We start from the raw sequence: 26,370 nt of genomic DNA on the forward strand, positions 1-26,370 counted from the left end.
AAATTTTACCCCAAACTTGCTTCTCTAACACTCCGCCCCTCCCACCTCACCCCCCCCCCCCACACAAAACAAGAAATAAATAATATTCAAGTGCCCCTCTGAAAGTTTTTTGACCTACTTTTGTCCAGGGGTGAACTTCTGTTAGTGTTAGAACTGTTACACTGAGATTTATTACTACTTGGACATCGCTTAAGACAATACAAAAATAATTATTACAAAAGTACGTATTACTTTCTAGCAAATCCTGATTAACTATATCAGCTAAAAGAAAATTTCTTTTTGATATGTTACAGTGGAACATAATCTAAGCATTCTAGTGAAAGTTGTATTCAATTCCTATACACCGTTTTGGAGATATATTGACCGTTGAAGTTTATCTAATATACTACCAAATGTGAACAAAGGTGTGATGTAATAGTTGCACACTGACAAATATACAGTTTTGTTTTTTCTTTATTTTTCAGTCTATTGATTTGACATTGGATTGGATTGGATAGGGAATTATAGGGAGTAACTGTCTAATGGGGATGTGAAGTTTATAAAATACCAATACCTATGGTACATTCATATTATGGATGCATCCAATGGTGCAGTATAAACTTATACTTACGTAAATTTTAAAGGAAAAATGAACATTATTTTTCAGTGTGCAACAATGACGTCACACCTGTTTGCTCTAAGTTCACTTTTGGTACGAAATATGTACAACTGTCAATATCTCAAAAACGGTACATAAGAATTGAATGCAAATTTCACCAGAATGCTTAAATTATGTTCCTCTTTAACATATCAAAAGAAATTTTGATCTGGACTATTCTTTTCATTGTTAATTGCTTAAAGATCTGTTTATTGGCTCAAATTTCAGCACGCTATTGCTAGGAAAGTTAGGTGATTACGTAATCTTAACACCATTGAGCCCTTTGCATAAACAATGTGTGGAAATATGTTCATGTCTACAGGGTAGTTAATCATAAAGTGTTCACACAAAGACCCCATACAAGAAAAATATTTGGCAGGTTATACGCTTATATGTTTTCGCCTAGTTGTCTCTTGAGGTGGAATAAAGTGTGCTAAGAATGTTTCAAAATTTGTGAGTGGATCAATGTGTCCATTCACCCTCAGACCATTACCTCAATTCAGGTCCCTACAACTGTGATAGTTTTTCATCTGTTCTTACACACAACAAATACATACGTCTAACTTTTATTTCTCTCTAAGCATACAGTGGCGAACAGTGGCGTAGGAAGGTACTTTTGAGTGGAGGGGGGGGGGGGGCTGAAGACTGATGGCCGGCCTGGGGGAGGGGTCTAAGGGAGGGGGTGTCCCCCTCCCCTTTGGATTTTTTTGCATTTCCAGGTGGCCTCAGATGCAATTTGGTGCAATATAGCACACTTCAACACCCACTCCATTTTGTAAATAATTTTGCATTTTCACCTGGCCTTAGATGCAATTTGGTGCACCAAATGAGATTTTTTTTCTCATTTGGAAATGAAAAAAGGGGTTTTCTGACTTGCGAAGCGGGGCGGGCGGAATGATACTTCCGCCCCTCCATATTTTTCACTGGGGGGGCTGGCGCCCCCCAGCCCCCCGATTCTTACGCCCTTGGTGGCAAATCGAGGTTTTTAGTAAAAGAGGAGGCTCAATCAGGCCCGTAGCCAGACTAAGAATTGAGAGGGTGGCAAGATATTTTCCGGTGGAGGGTGATATTTTTGTGACAGTATCTAAGCGGAGCGCCACCATCTGAACATCACTTTAGTTTGATATGTTATGCCTATCGTAAGTAACGAACTACGCTCTCCACAGCCCTCGCTTAGGTCTTAGAATGAAGAGAAAGACATATTATTACCAAATTATGACTTCTTTTTCTTCAATTCGTGATCCTTGGCAGGTTATTCGTAAACTCATATAACTGACTGATGTTGCACGTTGGTGAGCTGTAACCTTACGGTTATCAAAACAACCCCATGGCCAGCCAATTGGTAAGATAATTGCTGACAGCATAGGGGAAGATTAAGATGTTTTCGGAGTGATGGCTAAATTGAAGCAAAACTTGTCGCACTTGTTGTACGAAGTTTTCGGTTCTTGCGCTATGTCAGCACGCTACTTCTGATAAGTACGAAGAGAAACTTGAACCGTCTTATTTCTGAACATATCGAGTTAGTTTTCTTCCCGATAAAGTACAACAAAAAATTCTCTCCTGAAAAACGTTCGCCTCAACCACACGTGATTTCTAGTGTCCAAGTATTTTACTATTTATGAAATTTCATTAATGTGTTATTGTGTGGGAGTTTTCGACTTTATCAGTATTCTAGTGTCAGTCAGTCAGGATGAAACCTCATTCGACTACAGGTTATATAATCATTGGATTGGAAGGTAATCGTTTAAGTGATGCGATGAAGTCGAGGGGGGGGGGGAGGTGGTGGTGCAATCAGTGGGTGCGAGTTTGGAGGAGGATATACTTACAGATAAGGACTACTTACAATCGGGTGGAATATAATAAATAAATTCTTTATTTTCGAAACAGATTCATGACAAATTCCTTTGGGTTCCCTATAAGGTTGGATATCTGTATGCATAACTTAAAATGTAAATCAAGTGATGGATCAGTGGAGTACACAGATATCAAAGGTGAGGGTTCTGGAGAATTTTACATTTCTTTGACTGACTTAGATAGGGAACTGGAACTTTATGGTCACTGTAGTTGAACAAAGCAAATTGTACACAATGGAGTATAAGACCCTGAGATTTGGTCAAAGGCGACTACCACGTTGGGGATTCTAGGGTCTTGCTAATTAAAACTCTTGTGTGCGGTTGAAAAGGAGTGTGCACATTTAGATGAGTGGTCTCATTCTTTCACCAATGAAAGTAAACCAAAAACAATCATGCGATTGAGCTAGCTCCCCCACCCCCGATGGAGCGAGAGAGTTGAAAGGGGGTGTTCTCTTGCGAACGCAAAAGTTATTGGACTACAAATTGCCTTGCCGTCAGGAATTGCAGTCAAATATTGGCCAATAAGTATCTAAAGTGAATTTAGTTCAGGATAGAATATTAGAGCGACAGACTTTCATAAGAGTTTTATTGTGGTGAGATATTATTACGGTATTATTTTAATTCTTAAGCAATGAACGAAATGACAAATAAAAAGAAGAAGTCATCGTTACCGACACTTTATTGTAGTTTTTGTTCATTTTATTCGGAAATTAGTTTCACATTATTGTAATTTCATCATTACTGTTAATGACATGACACATTTAAATGGGGTTGTCACATAGAGATATCTTAATGTTGTCGTATAACTAGGTCGAATCAGTTCTGTCCGTTCTGTTCATTTTGGACAGAGTTGAAAGCCATATTCCTCGATTAAAGAAATATTACATTAGGACCCGTGAAACATTTGGTGGAGAGAAGTTCAGTTGTTTTGAAATGTCTCAATGTTGTTTTTCTACACTCTGTTACATAGACCACTCTGCAAAGAGAATTGCTTATCTCTACACTGGTCGTAATTTCATCTCTGTGTATTTTAGGCCGCAGTCGTATCCATCAAGAAAACTCCAGTATATGTTCGTTCCTCGAGTTGAGCCGACGTAGTCTCCGTTGAGGTGAGAATACGCACAATAGGCACAGGTACGTCCGACAGGGAAACTACCGCAATAAAATTCATGAGAACGGCAAGAATAATAATAACTATAATTGTAATGATCGTCGAACCACCAGGCTCCTTGATGCTTCTCGGCGCAGTCATAGGAACTCGACTCATCGTTATCCCGATCACGTGTGCTGAATGGTTTGTTGTTGCCATACGACATAGCATCAGAACCTACGGATTCGAGAAAGAAAACAAACTTCAAATGTTACGTGCACTTTATCTTGCCGTATTTTATATGACTTAATGTTAGTATTAGTGCTTCTCTAGTGAACTGTTATTTCTTAAAGCAATACAAACTGTATTTACTGAAAGGAAAAACCACATCAGTATATTATACACGATTTCACAGAGCAAAAACTAACCGTGAAGTTGCGTTGCCGGCGTCTTCGTAAGGCTTTACTAACAGGTTTGTCTACGTGTTTTTAGTAAATTCCTCAAGTTTGTCTTCTGCAAACATTTATTTATTACGAATATATAACCGATAACTAGCAGATAACTAGCAGTAGGGTGTAATGTATATTATTGTATTTGACACTCATTAGCAATCACTATATCGTTCTAAATTTCTAAAACTTAAATCAGAAATAGAAACGGCATATTAGGATTTTTTATTTCATTTGCTTATTGTTATCATCTGTTCATTAATTTGATAGTAATTTCATCATTCAGCGGTTAGTGCCAGAAATAGTAAACTTTCTTACAAATTAATTTCCAATGTCTCAAACTTGAGACAACGGACTAATGGTAGTATACATTCGGGGTGAAAATTTTAAACAATTTATTCATACAAAAGCGATGAATCTACGTAGAATGTTTTAAAGCTACATTAGATCAATATTTGTGCAAGCTATTAAACTTCTTTCTGTCTACGTAGTTGTTTTCGCATTGATCATTTGGCTATCACACAGTAGGCTAAGTTGTGGTTTGTAACCTTCTTGTTACGCTATTGGCTATTTATGTTCATTTTGTTTTGTTGAAATTATGCTTACTAATGTGTGTAAAAATAACATACTTGTATCATGTGTATTTGATAATGATGTCATCAGTATTTCATCATATTGTGTCTATGTCCACATAAATCATGAAGTTCACATTTTAGAGAGGCAATGACCTTCTTTTGTTAGCCCTGTCAGTCAGACTGATCACAAATGACTGTTTAAAGATATAAATATGTCACTGCGTGGCTACGTTAAGGCAATTTCTCACTTACTTTGTCAAAAATTTAAACAAAAAAAGTTAATCGAAATTTTTAAACAATATGTATATATATATATATATTTAATATGCTTCTTATTTTAACATTTTTGATACGATTGATGTTCAATGCGTAAAAGTTAAGACAGAAATTGCTCAGTATAGCGTATTTACTAGTTTGTCATGATTTGTAGGTATCACAGCTAGACATAAGTTACGAGAAACATGGTTGTTGGAAAGGATGTGTAAATATGTAGATTAAGATATGAAGTATATTTCAGGTTCAATATGAAGTTTCATGGATTAGTGATCAGATGCTAAGGACACAAGTGTAATGCTTTTACACTCATGTTTCGTGAGTTATTTGCATTAATCATTTAATAATTAAACTATTAAAAATAACATTCTTGCATTTTGTGTATATTTGATAATGATGTCATCCGTATTTCATCATATTGTGTCTACGTCCACACAAATCAAAGTTCAAATTTTAGAGATGCAATGACTTTCATTTGTTGGCACTGTCAGTCAGACTGATCACAAAGGACTGTTTAAAGATATTAATATGTCACTGCGTAGCTACATTAAGGCGCTTTCTCACTTACTTTGCCAAATATGTAAATATAGAAAGTTAATTGAAATTCTTAAACAATAAATAAATAAATATATATATATATATTTAATATATTACTTATTTTTTTAAATTTTTAATTTGTATATGATTGATGTTCAATGTGAAAAGTTAAGAAATAAAATGCCCAGCATAGTGTATTTACTATTTTTGTTCAGAATGTGTGGGTATTGCTGCTAGACATACGTTACGAGAGAAACGGTTATTGGATAGGATGTGTAAATATGTAGATTAGAATATTAAACATATTTCAGGTTCATTATGAAGTTCCATTGATAGGTGACTAGATGCTAAGGAGACAGGAGAAATGCTCTCTCACTCATGGCTATATTTAGCTACCTACCTATAACGTTTAACTACCATGTATACGTGGATATTCCTTCCCATATTTTAATGAATTGTTTGTCAACAAACATCTGTTAGATCAGGTGTTAAAACATGCAGATATGCTTTTACTGTAAAACAATGACGAACGTAGAGAATGTCATTGTTATTTGTTAGAATGCATGTAATTAGTAAATGGCAAATAATGATACCAATAAAATACAGAGTAGCTTACCTGCATTTCCACTATATGATCCAATTGATAGTCGATATTTGTCCGCCTCGTCACTTATGCTAAATGAGGAATAGAGGGCGTAATACGACGACCCTCTTGAATCGGTGAGGTCTATCCGGAGACTGTATGTTTTTTGGTTGGTAATTGAGTGTATGTAACCATTACCTAGCCAATGATCACGACTAGGATGTCCAAATCCGTTCTTGTATTCAGCCCAAATACGATAGAAATCAACAGAGGCACTTGATCGTCGCTGAATGACCTATGAGTATAAAGAGAAATGTACATGTGACAGGAGTAAGTGAGAAATATGTAATGTGTCTTCCACACTTTCGCAGAACAAATGTATTCAGTTGCAAGGCACTGCACTGTTTTAAATATTCGTGCACAACTCACCGTCCATCCTCCTCCGTTACTTTCCATCTCACAGTAAACCTGAATGCCGTGTGGCCAAGTATCAGGGTAAATGGTGTAAACTCCATCACTGCGTGTACCGGAAACATAAAGCTCGTAGCAATCTTTTGGAATTGCGCTGGTGCACGTCACTCCGTTTCCTTCGTAGCCATCATTGCAGTAACATTTACGGTCATTGTTCCTCGTATCACAGGTTGCGTGAGCACTACACTGGTAAGTCTCATCTATAAGACGGTTGTTCCTACAAGTTGATTTTCGTGTACATCTTGCATTAGCGTAAAACTGGCCCTCCTAATTTATGATATTCAGCGGGAAAAACAAAAATGAAATATGAATTTGCAGTTGTCACAATGATGTGTACAGGACTTCAACGCTTGGGTGACCAATGCAAAATTCACCCTGAGTGATATAGGTAAAGCTATGAACCTTGATGAAGGTTTTATTAGGACTTGATACCAACACTAAAGTAGGGGGCCTAGTTATTCGCCATAAAAAGGTGGCTGACATATGATGCATTCAAGGATTTATTGCAACTGTACATGAACCCGATAATTTTTAACTGCAAGACTATGGTAAGAAGTATCCATGAAATGTATGTATCGTTGATAAGGGAATGTTCACCTGTATAGGAGTGGTCTTATGCGTTCAAGCTAAGTGTAATACATCCATCGACTGACAGTTTTGTCTGGACTGGCGACCGAAGTGAGGTCGATGGCCCCTGCTCAACCGCGATGCAAGCGCTATTCATTTATCTTTAAATATAATGCGATAATCAACAAGTTTGAATAATAAAAGGTTTCCTTTTAAGTATATGGACAATGGAGTATTATAAAAGTATTTGAAATGCCATTACAGAGCCGTACTGACCCTTAATACACTTCCTTTGTCAGCAACGAAGCAGTTGTGGGTGCACGTCGCTCCGTCCCCATTGTAGTTTTGATTGCAGTAACATTTACGGACACCGCTCCTCGTATCACAGGTTGCGTGTTCACTACACCGATAACTCTCATCTGTAAGGTGGTTGTTTCTACAAGTTGATTTTCGAGTACATCCTGAATTAGCGTGGAACTGGCCCTCCTAAGTTAAGTATTTAGTGAAAATACTAATAAAGTAATCATAAATTGCAGGTGTGAAAGTGAAATATAAGGGATTTCATCGGTGCATGACCAATGCAAAGTTCCCCTCGATTGAACTAAGTTAAAAAAATAAACTTTAAGAAAGTTTTATTAGGTCTTGATACCGACCCCAAAGTAGGGGGCATATGGTTTCGCCATTAATAAAAATAGCCCTCAAAGATTCCATTCAACAACTGATTACGATATTTGGGACACCATACGCCTGTAATTAGTTCTAACTGCTAAACGGTGGTAAGAATTATGTATGATTTTTTTTGTAAAAGGTTTATAAAGGGGTTGCACACCCGTAAATAGGAGTGGTTCTATGCTTCCCGACTAAATTTAATACATCACCCGACTGACAGTTTTGTCTGGACTGGCGACCGAATTGAGGTCCATGGCACCTGCCCAACTGCGATGCGAGCGCCTTTAATGTATCTCTAAATATTATGCGATACTCAACAAGTTTTAAATAGTAAAATATTTTCCACTAATTATATGGATAATGAAGTATGAGAAAGTATTTAAAATGTCATTACAGAACCGTTCTGACCCTTAATACACTTCCTTTGTCAGCAACGAAGCAGTTGTGGGTGCACGTCGCTCCGTCTCCTTGGTAGTTTTGATTGCAGTAACATTTACGAACACCGCTCCGCGTATCACAGGTTGCGTGTGTACTACACCGGTAACTCTCATCTGTAAGACGGTTGTTTCTACAAGTTGATTTTCGAGTACATCCTGAATTAGCGTGAAACTGGCCCTCCTAAGTTAGATATTGGATGAAAATACTAATAAATGAATTATGAATTTGCAGTTGTCACAATTTAATGAAAAGGGTTTCAACGTTTTGTGACTGATGCAAAATTCCCCTCGACTGATATAGGTAAAGGTATGAACTTGGATGAAAGTTTTATGATGTCTTGATACCAACTCTGAAGTAGGGTGCCTATTTATTCGCCATAAAATAGGTAGCTGCCAAATAATGCATTCAAGGGTTTATGGCAACTATGCATGAGCCGAAAAATATTTTTTACTGCAAGACTGTGATAAGAACTATCCATGTAAGTTTGTGTATCGTTGATAAAGTAACATAAACCCGTATAGGAGTCGTATTATGCCTCCCCACTAAGTGATATACACCCATCGACTGACAGTTTTGTCTAGACTGGCGACCGAAGTGAGGTCGATGGTCCCTGCCCAACCGAGATACGCGCGCTATTCATTTAAATATATATGTAATGCAATAATCAACAAGTTTTTACAGTAAAAGGTTTCCTTCTAAGTATATGGACAATGAAGTTTCAAAAAAATATTCAAAATGCCATTACAGAACCGAACTGACCCTTAATGCACTTCCTTTGTCAGCAACGAAGCAGTTGTGGGTGCACGTCACTCCGTCCCCATTGTAGTTTTGATTGCAGTAACATTTACGGCCATCGTTTCTCGTATCACAGGTTGCGTAAATACTACACTGGTAACTCTCATCTACAAGCCGGCTGTTCCTACAAGTTGATTTTCGTGTACATCTTGAATTAGCGTAAAACTGGCCTTCCTAATTTATGATATTAAGCGGGAGAAAAAATTATGAATTTGCAGTTGTCCCCATGAATTGTACAGGATTTTAACGCTTGGATGACCATTGCAAAATTCCCTTTGACTGATATTGGTACAGGTATGAACCTTGATGAAAGTTTTATTAGGGCTTGATACCAACACTAAAGTAGGGGGCCTAGTTATTCGCCATAGAAAGGTGGCTGACAAATGATGCATTCGAGGATTCATTGCGCATGTACATGAACCCGATAATAATTTTTAACTGCAAGACTGTGGTAAGAAGTAACCATGAAATATATATATCGTTGATAGGGAAAGTACAGCCGTATAGGAGTGGTATTATGCTTTCCCATCCAAGTGTAATAGATCCATCGACTGACAGTTTTGTCTGGACTGGCGACCGAAGTGAGGTCGATGGCCCCTGCCCAACCGCGATGCAAGCGCTATTCATTTATCTTTAAATATAATGCGATAATCAACAAGTTTAAATAATAAAAGGTTCCTTCTAAGTATATGGACAATGAAGTATGAGAAAAGTATTTAAAATGCCATTACAAAACCGTACTGACCCTTAATACACTTCCTTTTTCAGCAACGAAGCAGTTGTGGGTGCACGTCACTCCGTCCCCATTGTAGTTTTGATTGCAGTAACATTTACGAACACCGCTCCTCGTATCACAGGTTGCGTGTGTACTACACTGGTAACTCTCATATATTAGACGGTTGTTTCTACAGGTTGACTTTCGTGTACATCCTGAATTAGCGTGGAACTGGCCCTCCTGATTTAAGATATTCAGTGGAAACACTAATAAATTAGTGATGAATTTGCAGGTGTCAAAGTGGAATGTAAGTGATTTTCAACGGTGCATGACCAATGCAAAATTACCCTTCATTGATCTAAGTAAAGGTATCAAACTTTAAAACAGTTTTACAAGGCCTATATGCTGACTCCAAAGTAGGGGGATAGGGATTCGCCATTAATTAAAATAACCGTCAAATGTAGCATTCAACAACTTATTTAGATATTTTTCATGCATTATTCCTGCAATGATTTCTTACTGCAAGACTGTAGTAAGAACTATATATGACTTTATGTGAAAGGTTTATGAAGAGGTTGCACACCCGTAAAGGCGTGTTCTTGTGGTTCCCAGCTAAGTGTAATACATCCCTCGCCTGACAGGTTTGTCTGGACTGGAGACCGAACTGAGGTCCATGGCACCTACCCTACCGCAATGCGAGCTCGATTATTGATCTCTAAATGTAATGCGATAATCAACATGTTTAAATAGTCATATGATTCCCTGTAATTATATGGACAATGGAGTATGATAAAAGAAGTAAAAATGCCATTACAGAACCGTACTGACCGATAAAACACTTCCCTTATCAGCAACGAAGCAGTTGTGGGTGCACGTCGCTCCGTCCCCATTGTAGTTTTGATCGCAGTAACATTTACGGACACCGTTCCTCGTATCACAGGTTGCGTGTGTACTACACCGGTAACTCTCATCTGCTAGACGATTGTTTCTACAAGTTGATTTCCGTGTACATCCTGAATTAGCGTAAAACTCGCCCTCCTAAGTTAGATATTGGATGAAAATACTAATAAATGAATTATGAATTTGCAGTTATCACAATGAAATGTGTAGGGTTTCAACGGTTTTGTGACCAATGCAAAATTCCCCCTTGACTGGTAAAGGTATAAACCTTTATGACAGTTTAATGTGGTCTTGATACCAACTCCGAAGTATGGGACCTAGCTCTTCCCAATAAAGGTAGCTGCCAAATATTGCATTCAAGGGTTCATTGAGACTATACATGAGCCCGATAATTGTTTCTAACTGCAAGACTGTGATAAGTAGTATCCATGAAATTATGTATCGTTGATAAGGGAATGTACACCCGTATGGGAGTACTCTTATGCTTCCCAGCTAAGTGCAATACATCCATCGACTGACAGTTATGTCTAGACTGGCGACCAAAGTGAGGTACATGGCCCCTGCCCAACCGCGATACGAGCGCTATTCATTTAAATATATATGTAATGCAATAATCAACAAGTTTTTACAGTAAAATGGACAATGAAGTATGAGAAAAGTATTCAAAATGCCATTACAGAACCGAACTGACCCTTAATGCACTTCCTTTGTCAGCAACGAAGCAGTTGTGGGTGCACGTCACTCCGTCCCCATTGTAGTTTTGATTGCAGTAACATTTACGGCCATCGTTTCTCGTATCACAGGTTGCGTAAATACTACACTGGTAACTCTCATCTACAAGCCGGCTGTTCCTACAAGTTGATTTTCGTGTACATCTTGAATTAGCGTAAAACTGGCCTTCCTAATTTATGATATTCAGCGGGAGAAAAAAATTATGAATTTGCAGTTGTCCCCATGGATTGTACAGGATTTCAACGCTTGGGTGATCAATGCAAAATTCACCCTGAGTGATATAGGTAAAGGTATGAACCTTGATGAAAGTTTTATGAGGTCTTGATACCAACATCAAAGTAGGGGGCCTAGTTATTCGCCATAAAAAGGTGGCTGACAAAAGATGTATTCGAGGATTTATTGCGACTGTTCATGAACCGGATAAATATTTTTAACTGCAAGACTATGGTAAGAAGTATCCGTGAAATGTATGTATCGTTGATAGGGAAAGTACACCCGTATAGGAGTGGTATTATGCTTCCCCAGTCAAGTGTAATACATCCATGGACTGACAGTTTTGTCTGGACTGGCGACCGAAGTGAGGTCGATGGCCCCTGCCCAACCGCGATGCCAGCGCTATTCATTGATCTTTAAATATAATGCGATAATCAACAAGTTTAAATAGTGAAAAGTTTCCTCTTAAGTACATGGACAATGAAGTATGAGAAAAGTATTTAAAATGCCATTACAGAACCGAACTGACCGATAATACACTTCCTTTGTCAGCAACGAAACAGTTGTGGGTGCACGTCACTCCGTCCCCATTGTAGTTTTGATTGCAGTAACATTTACGGACACCATTCCTCGTATCACAGGTTGCGTGTGTACTACACCGGTAACTCTCATCTACTAGACGATTGTTTCTACAAGTTGATTTTCGTGTACATCCTGAATTAGCGTAAAACTCGCCCTCCTAAGTTAGATATTGAATGAAAATACTAATAAATGAATTATGAATTTGCAGTTGTCACTATGAAATGTATAGGGTTTCAACCGATGGGTGACCAATGCAAAATTCCCCTTGACTGGTAAAGGTATAAACCTTTATGAAAGTTTAATGAGGTCTTGATACCAACGCCGAAGTATAGGGCCTAGCTCTTCCCAATAAAGGTAGCTGCCAAATGTTGCATTCAAAGGTTTATTGCGACTATACATGAGCCCGATCATTGTTTCTAACTGCAAGAGTGTGATAAGTAGTATCAATGCAGTTATGTATCGTTGATAAGGGAATGTACACCCGTATGGGAGTGGTCTTATGCTTCCCAGCTAAGTGCAATACATCCATAGACTGACAGTTTTGCCTTGACTGGCGTGCGAAGGGCGGTCCATGTCCCCTGCCCAACCGCAATACGAGCGCTATTCGGTTATATATACAAATGTAATTCGATAACCAACAAGTTTAAGCAGTTAAATGTGTCCCTCTAAGTATATGAACAATGAAGTATGAGAAACTGCCATAACAGAACCGTACTGACCCTTAATACACTTCCTTTGTCAGCAACGAAGCAGTTGTGGGTGCACGTCACTCCGTCCCCTTGATAGTTTTGATTGCAGTAACATTTACGGACACCGTTCCTCGTATCACAGGTTGCGTGTTCACTACACCGATAACTCTCATCTGTAAGACGGTTGTTTCTACAAGTTGATTTTCGTGTACATCCTAAATTAGCGTAAAGCTCGCCCTCCTAAGTAAGATATTGAATGAAAATACTAATAAATGAGTTATGAATTTACAGTTGTCACTATGAAATGTATAGGATTTCAACGGTTGGGTGACTAATGCAAAATTCCCTTTGACTGGTAAAGGTATAAACCTTTATGACAGTTTAAAGAGGTCTTGATACCAACTCCGAAGTACAGGCCTAACTCTTCCCAATAAAGGTAGCTGCCAAATATTGCATTCAAGGGTTTATTGAGACTATACATGAGCCCGATAATTGATTCTAACTGAAAGACTGTGATAAGTAGTATCCATGAAATTATGTTTCTTTGATAAGGGAATGTACACCCGTATGGGAGTACTCTTATGCTTCCCAGCTAAGTGCAATACATCCATCGACTGACAGTTTTGTCTTGACTGGCGTGCGAAGGGCGGTCCATGTCCCCTGCCCAACCGCAATACGAGCGCTATTCGGTTATATATACAAATGTATTGCGATAACCAACAAGTTTAAGTTGTTAAATGTGTCCCTCTAAGTATATGAACAATGAAGTATGAGAAAAGTATTTGAAATGCCATAACAGAACCGCACTGACCCTTAATAAACTTCCTTTGTCAGCAACGAAGCAGTTGTGGGTGCACGTCATTCCGTCCCCATTGTAGTTTTGATTGCAGTAACATTTACGGACACCGTTCCTCGTATCACAGGTTGCGTGAATATTACACTGGTAACTCTCATCTATTAGACGGTTGTTTCTACAAGTTGATTTCCTTGTACATCTTGAATTAGCGTAAAACTCGCCATCCTATTTTAAGACATTCAGTGACAAAACTATTAAATGAATTGTGAATTTGCGGTTGTTACAATGGTCTGTACGGGATTTCAATGGTATTTTGCCAATTTCAAATTCCCCTCAAATTAATATAGGTATTGGTATGATCATTTAAGACAGTTCCATGAGGTATTGCTACCAACTTCGAAGTAGGGAGCCTAAGGATTCGAAATAAAACGGTAGGTGCCAAATGTTGCATTAAACTGGTTTATTGCGACTATACATGAGCCCGATAATTAGTTTTAAATGCAGGGCTGTGGTAAGAAGTATCTATAACATTTGGTGAAATTTATATAAGGGAATGTACACCCGTATAGGAGGGATCTTATGCTTCCCAGCTAAGTTTAATACATCTCTCGACCGACAGTTTTGTCTTGACTGGCGACCGAAAGGCAGTCCATGTCACCTGCCCAACCGCGATGCTTGCGCTATTCTCTTAATATAATGTAACAATCAACAAGTCCAAATAGCAAAGGTTTCCTTCTTATTATATGGACAATTAAGTATGAGAAAACTATATAAACATGACATGAAAGAACCGTACTGACCCTTAACACACTTCCTTTGTCAGCAACGAAACAGTTGTGGGTGCACGTCACTCCGTCCCCTTCGTAGTTTGGATCGCAGTAACATTTACGGACACCGTTCCTCGTATCACAGGATGCGTGATCACTACACCGGTAACTCCTATCTATAAGACGGTTGTTTCTACAAGTTGATTTTCGTGTACATCTTGAATTAGCGTAAAACTCGCCATTCTATAAAGATATTTAGCAAAACATACTAACCATTGAGTTATGAATTTGCTGTTGGTACAGTGAATTGTACAGAATTTCAACGGTGTGTTACCAATTCAAAATTCCCCTTGACTTTATTTAGTTATGGGTATGAAAATTTATGACAGTTTCATGAGGTCTTGATACCAACTTCAAAGAACGGAGCCCAGGGACGCAATAAATAGGTAGCTGCCAAATGCTGCATGCTACGGTTTATTGCGAGTATACATGAGCCTGATAATTAGTTCTAAATGCAGGACTGTGATAAGAAGTATATATGAAATTGTGTGTAATTTTCATAAGGGAATGTACACCCGTATAGGAGTGGTATTATGGTTCCCAGCTAAATGCAATACATCCATCGACACAGTTTTGTCTTGAGAGGCGACCGAAGGGCGGTCCATGTCCCCTGCCCAACTGCAATACGAGCGCTATTCGGTTATGCGATAATCAATAAATTTAAATAGTTAAAGGTTTCCTTTTTATAATATGGACAATAAAGTAAGAGAAAAGTATCTAAAAATGCCATAACAGAACAGTACTGACCCTTAATACACTTCCTTTGTCAGCAACGAAACAGTTATGAATGCACGTCACTCCGTCTCCATGGTAGTTTGGATTGCAGTAACATTTACGGACACCTGTCCTCTTATCACATGTTGCGTGTTCACTACACTGGTAACTCTCATCTATAAGTCGGTTGTTCCTACAAGTTGATTTTCGTGTACATCTTGAATTAGCGTAAAACTGGCCCTCCTATTATAAGATATTCAGCAAAAAATATACTAATAAATAAATTATTAATAAATCGGTGTCAAAGTGAAATGGATGAGATTTCAACGATAGGTGACCAATGCAAAATTCCCTTCGGTTGATCTAGGTAAAGGTATTAAACTTTAAGAAAGTTGTATAAGGTTTTTGAAACGGACATTAAACTAAACGGGATAGGTATTCGTCGTTAATACAAAATAGAAGTCGAATGTTGCATTCAACAAATTATTTCGATATTTTTCGATCACTTGGCCTACAATTAGTTTTATCCCCAAGAATGTTGCACAAAGTTTCTATGATTTTCGTCTAAGAATTAAAAAGTGGTAGCACAGCCGGAGGAGGGGTCTTATGCTTCCCAAATAAATGAAGTGCATCCCTCGACGGACAATTTTGTCAGAAATGGCGTCGAAGGTGGGGTCCATGGACCTGTTCAAACGCGATGCGACACTACTTGGATATTTACAAATGTAACTCAATACTCAACAAGCTTATATAGTAAAATGTTTCCTTCTTATTATATGTACAATGAATTAAAAGCGAATAATTAAAAGAGACCTGAAAGAACCTTACTGACCCTTATTACACTTCCTTTGTCAGCAACGAAGCAGTTGTGGGTGCACGTCATTCCGTCTCCATGGTAGTTTGGATTGCAGTAACATTTACGGACACCGGTCCTTGTATCACAGGTTGCGTGTTCACTACACTGGTAACTCTCATCTATAAGTCGGTAGTCCCTACAAGTTGATTTTCGTGTACATCCTGAATTAGCGTAAAACTCGCCCTCCTAATTTAAGATATTTCAAAGATATAAAAAAAAACTAATAAATAAACTATGAATTTACGGGTGTCACAGTAAAATGTACGGGATTTCAACTGTGGGTGGCCAATATTCTTCCCAAACCGCGATGCGCATACTACTCGGTTAAGTGTAAATGTAATGCGAAGATCAAGAAGCTTAAATAACAAGAGGTTTCCTTCAATTATATTAAAAATTAATTAAAAGGAAATCATTTAAATTGAAGGAACCGTACTGACCGTTAATACACTTCCTTTGTCAGCAACGAAGCAGTTGCAATGGTTCCGAGGGATGCATTGTTCTTGCTGTCTCAGATAATCGCCAACACAAACACATTGCTCTGTTTCTGTGCGAGAGGTAGCCGAGATGCAAGTATCGGGGTCTTCACAAGTCCTCTCACATGTCTCATTGCTAAAAATCTCATTAGCTGGACACCATTCAGGGTTTAATTCTAGAGAACAGGAAAGAAAGAAAGACAATGTAAATAATAGTAACCTGATACAGACACGAAGAATATGATATCATACAAAGTCTAGTTTTGGCCATTCCTTCAATACGTGGCTATTAGCACGTTACAGAAAAGAAAAACACCTTCAGAATCAGTTCGAATTAATCTAGAATATTTCAAATCAGGTAGTGGTCGTTCCGTAGTCAAATTAATGATCATATCTATTCAACATTAAGAGATTTCACCCCATTATTTGTTGTACAACTGGTCTGATACCAGAGAGTCATAGCTCATTTCTGTTTCACAGTTTCCCTCGGTGTTAGTATACTACTTTATGACAACATTGACAATATTATAGTGTAGCTCCGTTGTCTTGCTGGTATACCATATGTTTACGCGTTGTTTATGTATTGTAGCAGTTTTTTCAAGCTAAGAAAACATGCTTGACAAATTTACTTCCAAAAGATCCATTCGTTCTCAGAATAAATCTTTCAGTTGACACACGTTTACATTTGACATTTAATAAACGATCACCTTTTTTGTGATACTGGATTTCAATTGAATAAGAATGTAAAAGACACTTACCATCTGATATTGCAAATGTACCTAAACTAGAGATATAATATTTCCCCCATTCATCTGAGATGCGAAACTCGTCGTATGTTACATAATAAGTGTCCCCAGCAACGTTCTCAAAGTCCATTCGCAGTTGGTACCGCTTTTGATTTGTTAAGACGGCAATTTTCTCATTTCCGATCCAAAACTCACTTCCTAGAAAGCCAAAGCCATTTCTGAAGTCTTTCCAACTTCTATTAAACTTTACAGAATCTAATCTTCGTCGCTGTAATACCTACAACGAATATCAAAGAAGACAAGCTTTAACTAGGAAGTTAATAAATATTTATTATTCGTTCCCTTCTGCAATGCGATTTGTTGCTAACAGTTATAACAGAGAAATAAGAACTTTTATATCTAACTTTAATTGTAGTGTGGGCTAGAGGTCTACAATTTTCTTAGAAGATGGACAACACTGTATTTAATTTCAAAATATATAAAATAATTGATTCAAATCTCGTTTCGATAAAAAATATCAAATATTAAGAAAAAAACGATTTTGTATTACATCGCTATATATTCGTTTATGCAAACTTGAGTAAATTTGTACAAAACTAGTGAAAGTTGAAAAGGAGACATCATGTAATCAGCCATACCGTCCATCCACCAGCATCAAGATCATTATTACAGTAAGCCTCAAACGATTCCGGATAGCCATCTGGTTTAATAAGGTACACTCCAGATGTATTGTGGATAGAGGAACATGTATTCGAAACTTCTTTGCAATCCCTCGGATACGCTGGTTGTTGAAAAACAAAGTATGATATACCTTTATGGAAAGAAAAACAAAGTAAAAATGTTAATGCAATTGAAAATCAGTTCAATTAATGAAAATATCGCCTTTGATTATACGTCAATTGTTATAGAAATGGATTATTTACTATGAGAGTAAGATAATAGGTCAGTCTTTATGCCAATTATTACTCAACTACCATATAGATGAAGATATAGCGACTAAATTAAGTACAGTAAACGTTACTTAATTTATACATGTAACTGTTTTGAAGCATTGGTTCTCAGTCTGCAATGGAAATTTAGAGACCATGTTAATTGAATTTATATTTCATCAAGTTTCCGTAGTTATCGATCATATCCAAGTTTGATCAAAAGACTCATGAAAAAAAGTCAAATTCGATTTAACTTACCTGAAAAAAAATAGATGTAGCACGTAGGACTTGATCAAAATATACGACTCAGAGGAAATCAATGTTTTAATATATGTTAGGAAATGGTGGCACGATTGAAAACAAAAAGTATAGAGCGACCATTAAATAACCTTGAAAATTCTCAGCCTTTCAATTTGTCCAACTGATGTGTTAACGTTTATAATACATAGGTGATATAACTTACAGAGGTTGCTTCTTATTATAACATAAATCATATAACATTACAATTACACCTACCTGAAGATCTTCCCTCGGCACTGACGATTACCTGTGTAATAATAGACATTTTCTGAATACATTACAAGACATACAGAGTGTTGCAGTCAACACTAAGCAGGATCAGATTAAAATGTATAATGAACCAGTTCGAGGGAAAGGAGGAGCATTTCGAGAACTTGTCCCAAAAAATGTTACATTTAAACAAGTAAAGTCGATTTAAACTTTGGTAAATTCTCCTGATCACCAATTTATATGATTTGTTTGTTTTTTCTATATTCCATATCTGATTTACAGGTCAATGATCACTTACAGAGTACAACTTTCTTCCAGGAAGCATTAGATTGGCATTTTCCGCTTTTTACAGCCACTCTCGTACATGATATGCAAGCTAACGCGAGAGAACAAAGGCAATAGCCGGCTGCTTGAATAAAATGCTTTGTTGCTCAATGCAGACAGATGTTCTTTGTTCATAATATATTTTGACATAAGAACATTCCAGACATGAGTTGTAACTCATTTGTGTTTGACAGTCCATCGTAACGGGTATGGATCATAAGCTATTCTTTCTGGAATACAATTACTGTTTCTTGATACTTACCGTGCACATGAAACACTGAGATTTAAAAAGTGTCATTTTACTTGTAAGGTAAGTGCAAAGATATATACTAGTATATCTTACTAAATAAACAAGTGAAGCAGCGATGTAGAAGCTCAGCTAAGCTTCTATTTGATAAGTTTGTTTCTAGTGTTGTGCAGATATCCTGAATATCGGTTTTGGCCGATATCCGATATTACAATCCCAATATCGGCCCATATGCCGATATTTTAAACAGCAATAATGATGGTCAAAATACACGTTAAGTCTTGCTTCAATACATACAGTATCATAATTATAATCGACTGTCGTAAGTTATTGTCGTTTTCACAACTCAAACGCAGTAACAGCTTGTTTACCTCTCATTTGCAGAAAAAAAGGCATATTTTATAACATGTTTCCTATCCTAAATAAACGATTATATTTCCCACCAAGTTGATATGCATGAAATTGTGTGCTATCATTTGTTGTGTGTAAAAACAGAAGCCTATCCTTCCTGTTTCTTCTGTTGCACTATTCGTTACTCTGTTTGACCAACTATGTTCAACACTTAGGCTGCAAGTCTTATACAAACTGCCTTCAAATGGAGCCACGAATTTCTTAGCAAAAGTGACATCGTGTGATGAATAAGCTCATTTAATGTAGAAAAGACACGATCATATCCCGGCTAAGAACTTATCGGCTAAGAACAATATCGGTTTGCCATTATCGGCATTGGGCCTTAATTTTACCGATACCGATATGCCGCCGATATCACAAACTATTATCGGCGCAACACTAGTTTTGATTGGAAATATGTTGAGCAGTTTTATCCATATTTTTGTTCGTAAGGTATAAGTCATAGGCAAAATAACGATGTCAATCCCTTATGCCTTATGCTCCTTCTTAGCAGACATAGGCCTAGTTTGTTACAATGTTAGAAATTTGTAATTCCTCAAATGGTAACACTTTCACAAACTAACTAGAAATGTAAGACAACAATATTAAAAGCTAACTCAACAAATCCACGTGGTATAGAAAGAAGAATAAAGATTTAACATTAAAATGGTATCGTCTATAACATGATGATAATATTACATAGTGTGACATTGCTCTTGTAACAGTAGAGAAGGGTCGGAAGCAGCTTAAACAATACATTTTTCTTGTTTGCTAATTCCGAATTATACTAATATAGACAGGTTAGAACAGCTGAGCATATTACAATTCAAATTTTATGAAATGACGATGTTATCTGTCAAAACAAAAACATAATGTATAGCATTTCCAGTACATGAAGTGAATTTAGACAATTCTCTGAATAACCAGAATAAAACAAGCTGTAAATAATTTCTGAAATTTAACAGTTCTCTGATGTTTTCTTCTCCATCAAATTTGTGAAAATTCTTGAAAACAATGTTTTCACATGGGTCATCTTGTCAATAATTTTAACACGTCGAACAGGTCAAGGGTTACTTTTTGGCACAATTTAGTATCCTTCTAGAAGAATATGGCCCTCAGATACAAGTCTATGGTATCACATTTACCTAAAGTTATAAATTATCAAATCTACATAATCGAAATCATTACGTGGATTGATATGAGCTATTTAGAAGTACATATTATACTTTGCTGTTGCCAAAAGGAGTAAAGTACACGATATCATACAATCTCTACAAAGATATTGACGCTTAAAGGGGAGGGGTGGGGGTTGGGCCGGTGAGATATATTGTTATCGTCGAATATGTTATTCAGGAAGCAACGACTTACACTGTTTGAGACGTTACTGCTGTATCTTTACACAACATTGTATTTATTATCACAGATTGCTAAATATCACATGCCGTATTTTCCCTGTATAAAATGCTCGTGCGAACTATTGCCAGAACATATCATTTGGAGGGATTAATTTTGATATCTCTCAACTTATTACCATACATGGAGAAGTTAAAGGTATTTCGACAATACTTTCCAGTTTTTGCAACATGTTAGAAAAGAGACATTTAAATACAGTGTGATATATTTGATGTATAATTTTTACAAGTCTATCATCAATGTCTATTTTAAGTATTGGGAGAGTTCACTTTTGCATACTGAACTACATTACAACTTACATGTTACTGTTAAACGACAAACGAAAAATTAAGTTCTTTACTACACCGACCAGCCACATAGAGGGAAGGTGTGAGTCGTGTGGGAAGGAGGGCGTGATGGAGGACAGCGAAGAGGGAGAGCGTGGGTGGGGATCAGTGACTACTCCCATCGTATACATGTTATAGAGATAGAGTACATTTTCAGTAGTATATCTGGTCATTAACTATGAACGACGAAATACATGAGAATATCTTCGCGTTAGTTTTACATTTAATTTCTGTATTCAAATTGAGGCTATGAAACGTTACCTAGTTTGACACTCACAAGGAAATTTACATGATTGGAACGACTTTATGGAGCATTTTATGTGAAAATCAAGTAAACTACCCGTGATATGAGAGGTTTAAATAGAGGACCATGAATATCTGTCTTTCTCGTATCAGTTTATTTCCAGATTATACATTGCCACTAAATGAACTATTTCGCACAGTTGTAGTTTATATATGCATCAATTATTAATCCTTTAGACGATGAATAGCCTGTAATATTCCAAAATTTGACAAAAACATCACTTTGAATTGTCATTAAAATGTTGGTAAATTGGATTATGTAAAAAAATATATATATATAAAAATGAAATATAATTTACAGTTTAGAGATTTATCCTAACTTGAACTTCAAAAAAAAACTACTAAAGACAAAACAAGGAACTATGTTTTAAAGAGTTACTGATCAACATTACTTTGAAATTAAAATTGAAGAATATAATTATGTAAGTACAAACAACCAGCATAAGAATCATGTTAGCTTTAAGGTGTTAGAAATGTTCTCTGCATCTACACTGAGTTATTCCCCTAGGAATATGGCCTTTAGTGATTTTCTTATGATAGGGTGAAATTGTAGTTTTACTTTGTCCTAAATATGGCTTATACCTGACACTATAATGTAACAAAAGGGATTTAATGGAAGAAAACATACAAATCTTCCGTGAAATTTGATTAATTTGATAAGGCATTTCAAATTTTTCAAACAGTTTTCTTTTTCTTACTATTTGTCTGGATTGGTGGCACAAAGGATAAAGAAACATTCTACTACAAATTTTATTTTGACTATGATTGAAAAATTGTTTTTATCAGTAAAAATGAAATGCAATTTACATTTTGTTGAGAAAGCTCTCGCTCCAGTTATGTTGTATTACTAATTCTCTACGTTGCTTTAACTGTTATAGATTAATCCTTATTGGAAGTAAAAAAACAAAACAAAAAACAATAACAAAACTAAAGACAGAACAATAAACGATGTTTTAAAGAATTCCTGATCAACATAACTTTGCATTTAAAATTAAAGAGTGCAATTATTTAAGTACAAACAGCCAGAATAAGAATCAGGTTATTTTTAAACTGTTAAAATGTTCTCGGCTTGTACACTGAATTATTTCCCTATTAATTTAGCCTTTAGTGGTTTCTTATGATAGACTGAAGTTGTAGTTGTACTATGTCTTAGAATATGGCTTATTCTTGATACTATAATGTAACAAAAGGGATTTAATGGAAGAAAACATACAAATATGCCGTGATATTGATTTATTTGAAAAGAAATTTACATAGTTTTTAAACAGTTTTCTTTTTCTAACCTCATGTCGGTATTGACGGCACAAAGACTAAAGAAAACGATTTGTATTTAGACTATGACTTTAAACATATAACTATTATCCACCTTTAAAATTCACATTGCACTGTAAAGATTGGTTTGAAACTTAAATAATTTAAACGACACAACCTAAACTAAATGTACAAAGCTAATGATTAGTTTTCATCATTCAAATGACTCGAAAAGGTAAATCAAATGTTACAAAAATGGCAATTTAAAAGCTCTCATAAAAACCCTAAACGCAGAAGTAACGCCTATGACATTAAAAAGCGCCTTTGTGGGTTTTTTTTTAATTCTATTTTATTCAATTACAGATCGTGTAATAACAATACTATAAGAAAACAATGCTGTTACAATACTATTAGTTGTCATTACCATCACCAAATCGCTACTGCTTACTAAACTTCAACGTTTTTGAAATTTAAAAGGCATGCGATAGAGATGTTTTTTTTTTTAAACTTTGTCGTTTCAAGTCAAATAAATGAACATGTCTTACATTTTTTTGCTCTTATGTCAATAATCTTTTAAAAAGTGCGGTTAACACAAGTGTATTTATCAAGATAAGAAAGCGGAATATTGGGATAATATTTCCTGGGAATTACTAACAATATAAAGCCTGAAGGAAAAAGAGAAACATGGAAAGAGAAAAATTGGAAGCTAGTCTCTACAATCGCTGTAGACATTTTTCATGATCGCGTACCATATAATTTTTGCGTGAAGGCAATTGAAAGCCACAACGTAGCATCTGAAAACAGCCGTTGCACTCACAAAAATTGTTTTTGTACTTTTCTGGCTTTGTTGAAGTATATTTTTCTTTGATATTTCGTTCTGCTTAGTTTATTATTTTCAGCATTTAATTTCCTAAATGTCACTTTCTTTTTTTTATTTTCCATAAATTACTTTTAAATGAGATTGACGTGTTTACCAGTTAGTTTTAATGTTATTCAACCTTGTTTCATTGAACATGTACATGTACAAAATAGGGATCGTAAAATTTATGTCTTTAAAATACATTTCAAAACATCTTTACTTTTTGTTGTAGACTATTTGTCACATAATGCTACTTAAATAACGATATTATTAACGTAATATGATGTAAGCATGTAAAGGAAGTAACATTTAGGTGCTCTTAAGAAATTGTAAAGCTGCAAATGTTAGGTTTGGATGATAGTTTATAGCAATATTATCACACTTAAAACTGAGCATTGCTTTGAATGTGATTAAACCTGAATCGGTCTTGCCACTCTTTTAAAGTTATACATATCTTTTGTAAAAGGATGTTCCTTATCGTTCAAAATTTTGTTCACAGTAGTTATCCAACTGTTTGACTATTTGAAATGGAAGTTAATTAAACAGCTTTGTGGTTAGATTATTACATAGAAATGTTTTGCTTTTAGATTAGCCAACGCAAATTTTGCTTTAATGTATTCATAAGAATAATTTGAACAACAACAAGCAATACAGTGTCCGTTTTGGAAATCATATCAAAATAACAGACCTGACAAAGGAAGTTGCCTCTTTACAGATGGATATCAAGTTATTCGTATGTAATTTATGTCAAATATTAAAAAAGAAGCAAGGCATTTGATAAATAAAAACATTGGAAACGTTTTTACCGTACAGAGAGTACCGAGTATCACTGTATCGATAGAGAATATGATTATTGGATTTTTAACAGTGAGAAAAATGTTAACATATGAATCTACAAGTAAATGAATACAATACTTAAGTATTAAGTTTTTCCCAAAAAAAATATGGAGCATGAATTAATGAGCTAGAATAATACACATGTGAATTTAAACTCAGTAATTCATAATATAAAATGAAGGAGTGTTGTAACGTATTGGTATGTATCTGTGAAAGGTAGGGTTGGCTATTGGTGGTTTTTTAAAGGATATGTGGAGAAAGATATACTCACAGTTTGAAAAGAGACTGCTTTTTCCCGACCATATCACGAAACGTGATTTACTTTAAAAAATTGGTGTGTAGCGAAAATCGATTGAGATGTTTGAGTTAGCTTTCTTAAGTATTTTACACGTAAGCAAAGTGTAGAGAATACAGTATTTAGGCATAAGAAAACCAGTTATGACTATTTTAGCCCTTTTTTTTAACGCAATATGTGTGGTTAAATTAAAAGTCGAAACATTGTTGTCCTATCGCGAAGTTAAAAAATGTGAGTATATTTAATTGAAGGCCTTCTTATTGAATATTATCAGGTATTTTTATCGAAGTTTTCCTACTTCTTGGAAGATGTAAACACTTCAGTTTGTCACATCATTTAATATTAACAGAGTTAGCTCAACAACACACTAACGCAACTTATGTAACTTTAGAAACAGTCAGAAGATATTCAGTGGTAAAATACAAAATATATTTAATAATGGAAAAACTTACCTTTTCTGTTCCAAACGAGTTCCAAATCGTCAAAACAGTCAAACAAACTTTGAAAAACTTCTCCATTATTTCGGGTTTGTATAAATGTACGCGAAAATATATTCGATGCAGTGCAAGATGACAAATGGCACAGAGTCTCTCTATAGGGGTGATCAACTCTCTATTGAAATGACCGCAGTAGTATGGATGTCTATAAATGCCATCATTTTATTTGAAATATGATTTGGTGAACAGCTTATACAAATGTACTGCACATCTGTAGTATCCGTAGGCTTGTATGTAAAGATGACTATTCGACATGCGCAATCCAACTCAATATTATTCAGGGCTATTTATATCTTGAACATTCAGTATATAGTACAGTAAGCTTAGGTTGTATGATGTTCAATTGTCCTTGATCCGATAATTACAGCGTAACACCTAGTGTATACTTATTGACTATCGTGCCTCTAGTTCCAAGGACAGCAAAGATATTGTAATTCAATAATAGTAAAATGTATTTTGTTTTTAAAACGAATATCAATAACGGTGGTCACTTTTATTTTATGTTACATCTAGTGTGGTTCATATTAAAGTCTTTTGTAGTTGTGACGTCAATGCTACCAAGTCGATAATAAGAATAGGAATGATAATTTGCTTGTTCTGGTTAAGCTGCTATTATCGATATTTTTAAGAACCCTTTATGAGTGATTAATTTAAATAATTTACTTCACTTTTACTTGGAAGTCAAAATTAAAGCAGTATCGAAAGGACAGGAAGTGATACTACTAATCAGGACTTTATAACATGCATGAACTAGTACAATACATGTTATATACCGTTAAATGTACAGTTTGATCTATTATACACTATTGATATTTATGTAAAAATATCTAATTAACTTATTTTGGAAAAGGTCGATGATTTGAAGCGGTAAGCTCTATGAACAATACTTCCTTGTTTATGATACCTACGTCACACCCTGTTTGCGGAATCGAGTGTCCTCACATCTGATTGAATAAACATGTCATCTATTTTGCTGGGCTTTGACTCAATTTTTTTAATTGACGGCAAG

The 26,370-nt window shown here is 35.9% G+C and overlaps 1 protein-coding gene across 1 annotated transcript; it reads right to left on the reverse strand.

Moving 5' to 3' along the window:
* Positions 1 to 3,488: 3,488 nt before the first annotated feature.
* On the reverse strand, positions 3,489 to 25,416 carry LOC139972935 (uncharacterized). The gene is made up of 19 exons (XM_071979253.1): positions 25,317 to 25,416; positions 18,626 to 18,656; positions 17,819 to 17,991; positions 17,193 to 17,457; positions 16,399 to 16,610; positions 15,938 to 16,147; positions 15,139 to 15,348; positions 14,365 to 14,574; positions 13,580 to 13,789; positions 12,799 to 13,008; positions 11,244 to 11,453; positions 10,481 to 10,690; positions 9,683 to 9,892; positions 8,902 to 9,111; positions 8,113 to 8,322; positions 7,312 to 7,521; positions 6,427 to 6,735; positions 6,031 to 6,292; positions 3,489 to 3,817 (listed from the first exon to the last, which is right to left on the reverse strand). Exons 1-19 carry the CDS (start codon positions 25,380 to 25,382, stop codon positions 3,489 to 3,491), a joined length of 3,957 nt encoding a protein of 1,318 aa, XP_071835354.1. The 5' UTR covers positions 25,383 to 25,416.
* Positions 25,417 to 26,370: the final 954 nt, after the last annotated feature.

Source organism: Apostichopus japonicus, chromosome 9 (assembly GCF_037975245.1).
Source record: "Apostichopus japonicus isolate 1M-3 chromosome 9, ASM3797524v1, whole genome shotgun sequence".
NCBI lineage: Eukaryota > Metazoa > Echinodermata > Holothuroidea > Aspidochirotida > Stichopodidae > Apostichopus > Apostichopus japonicus.

What these genes read in the sequence shown, in the direction of transcription:
- LOC139972935 (XM_071979253.1), bottom strand. Translation starts at nt 25,382, where the DNA reads ATGGAGAAGTTTTTCAAAGTTTGTTTGACTGTTTTGACGATTTGGAAC. An exon ending in TACATTTGCAATATCAGATG is followed by an intron (nt 16,611 to 17,192) that starts GTAAGTGTCTTT and finishes CCTGTTCTCTAG; the next exon opens with AATTAAACCCTGAATGGTGT. An exon ending in AAAAAGGAAGTGTATTAAGG is followed by an intron (nt 9,112 to 9,682) that starts GTCAGTACGGTT and finishes ATCATAAATTAG; the next exon opens with GAAGGCCAGTTTTACGCTAA.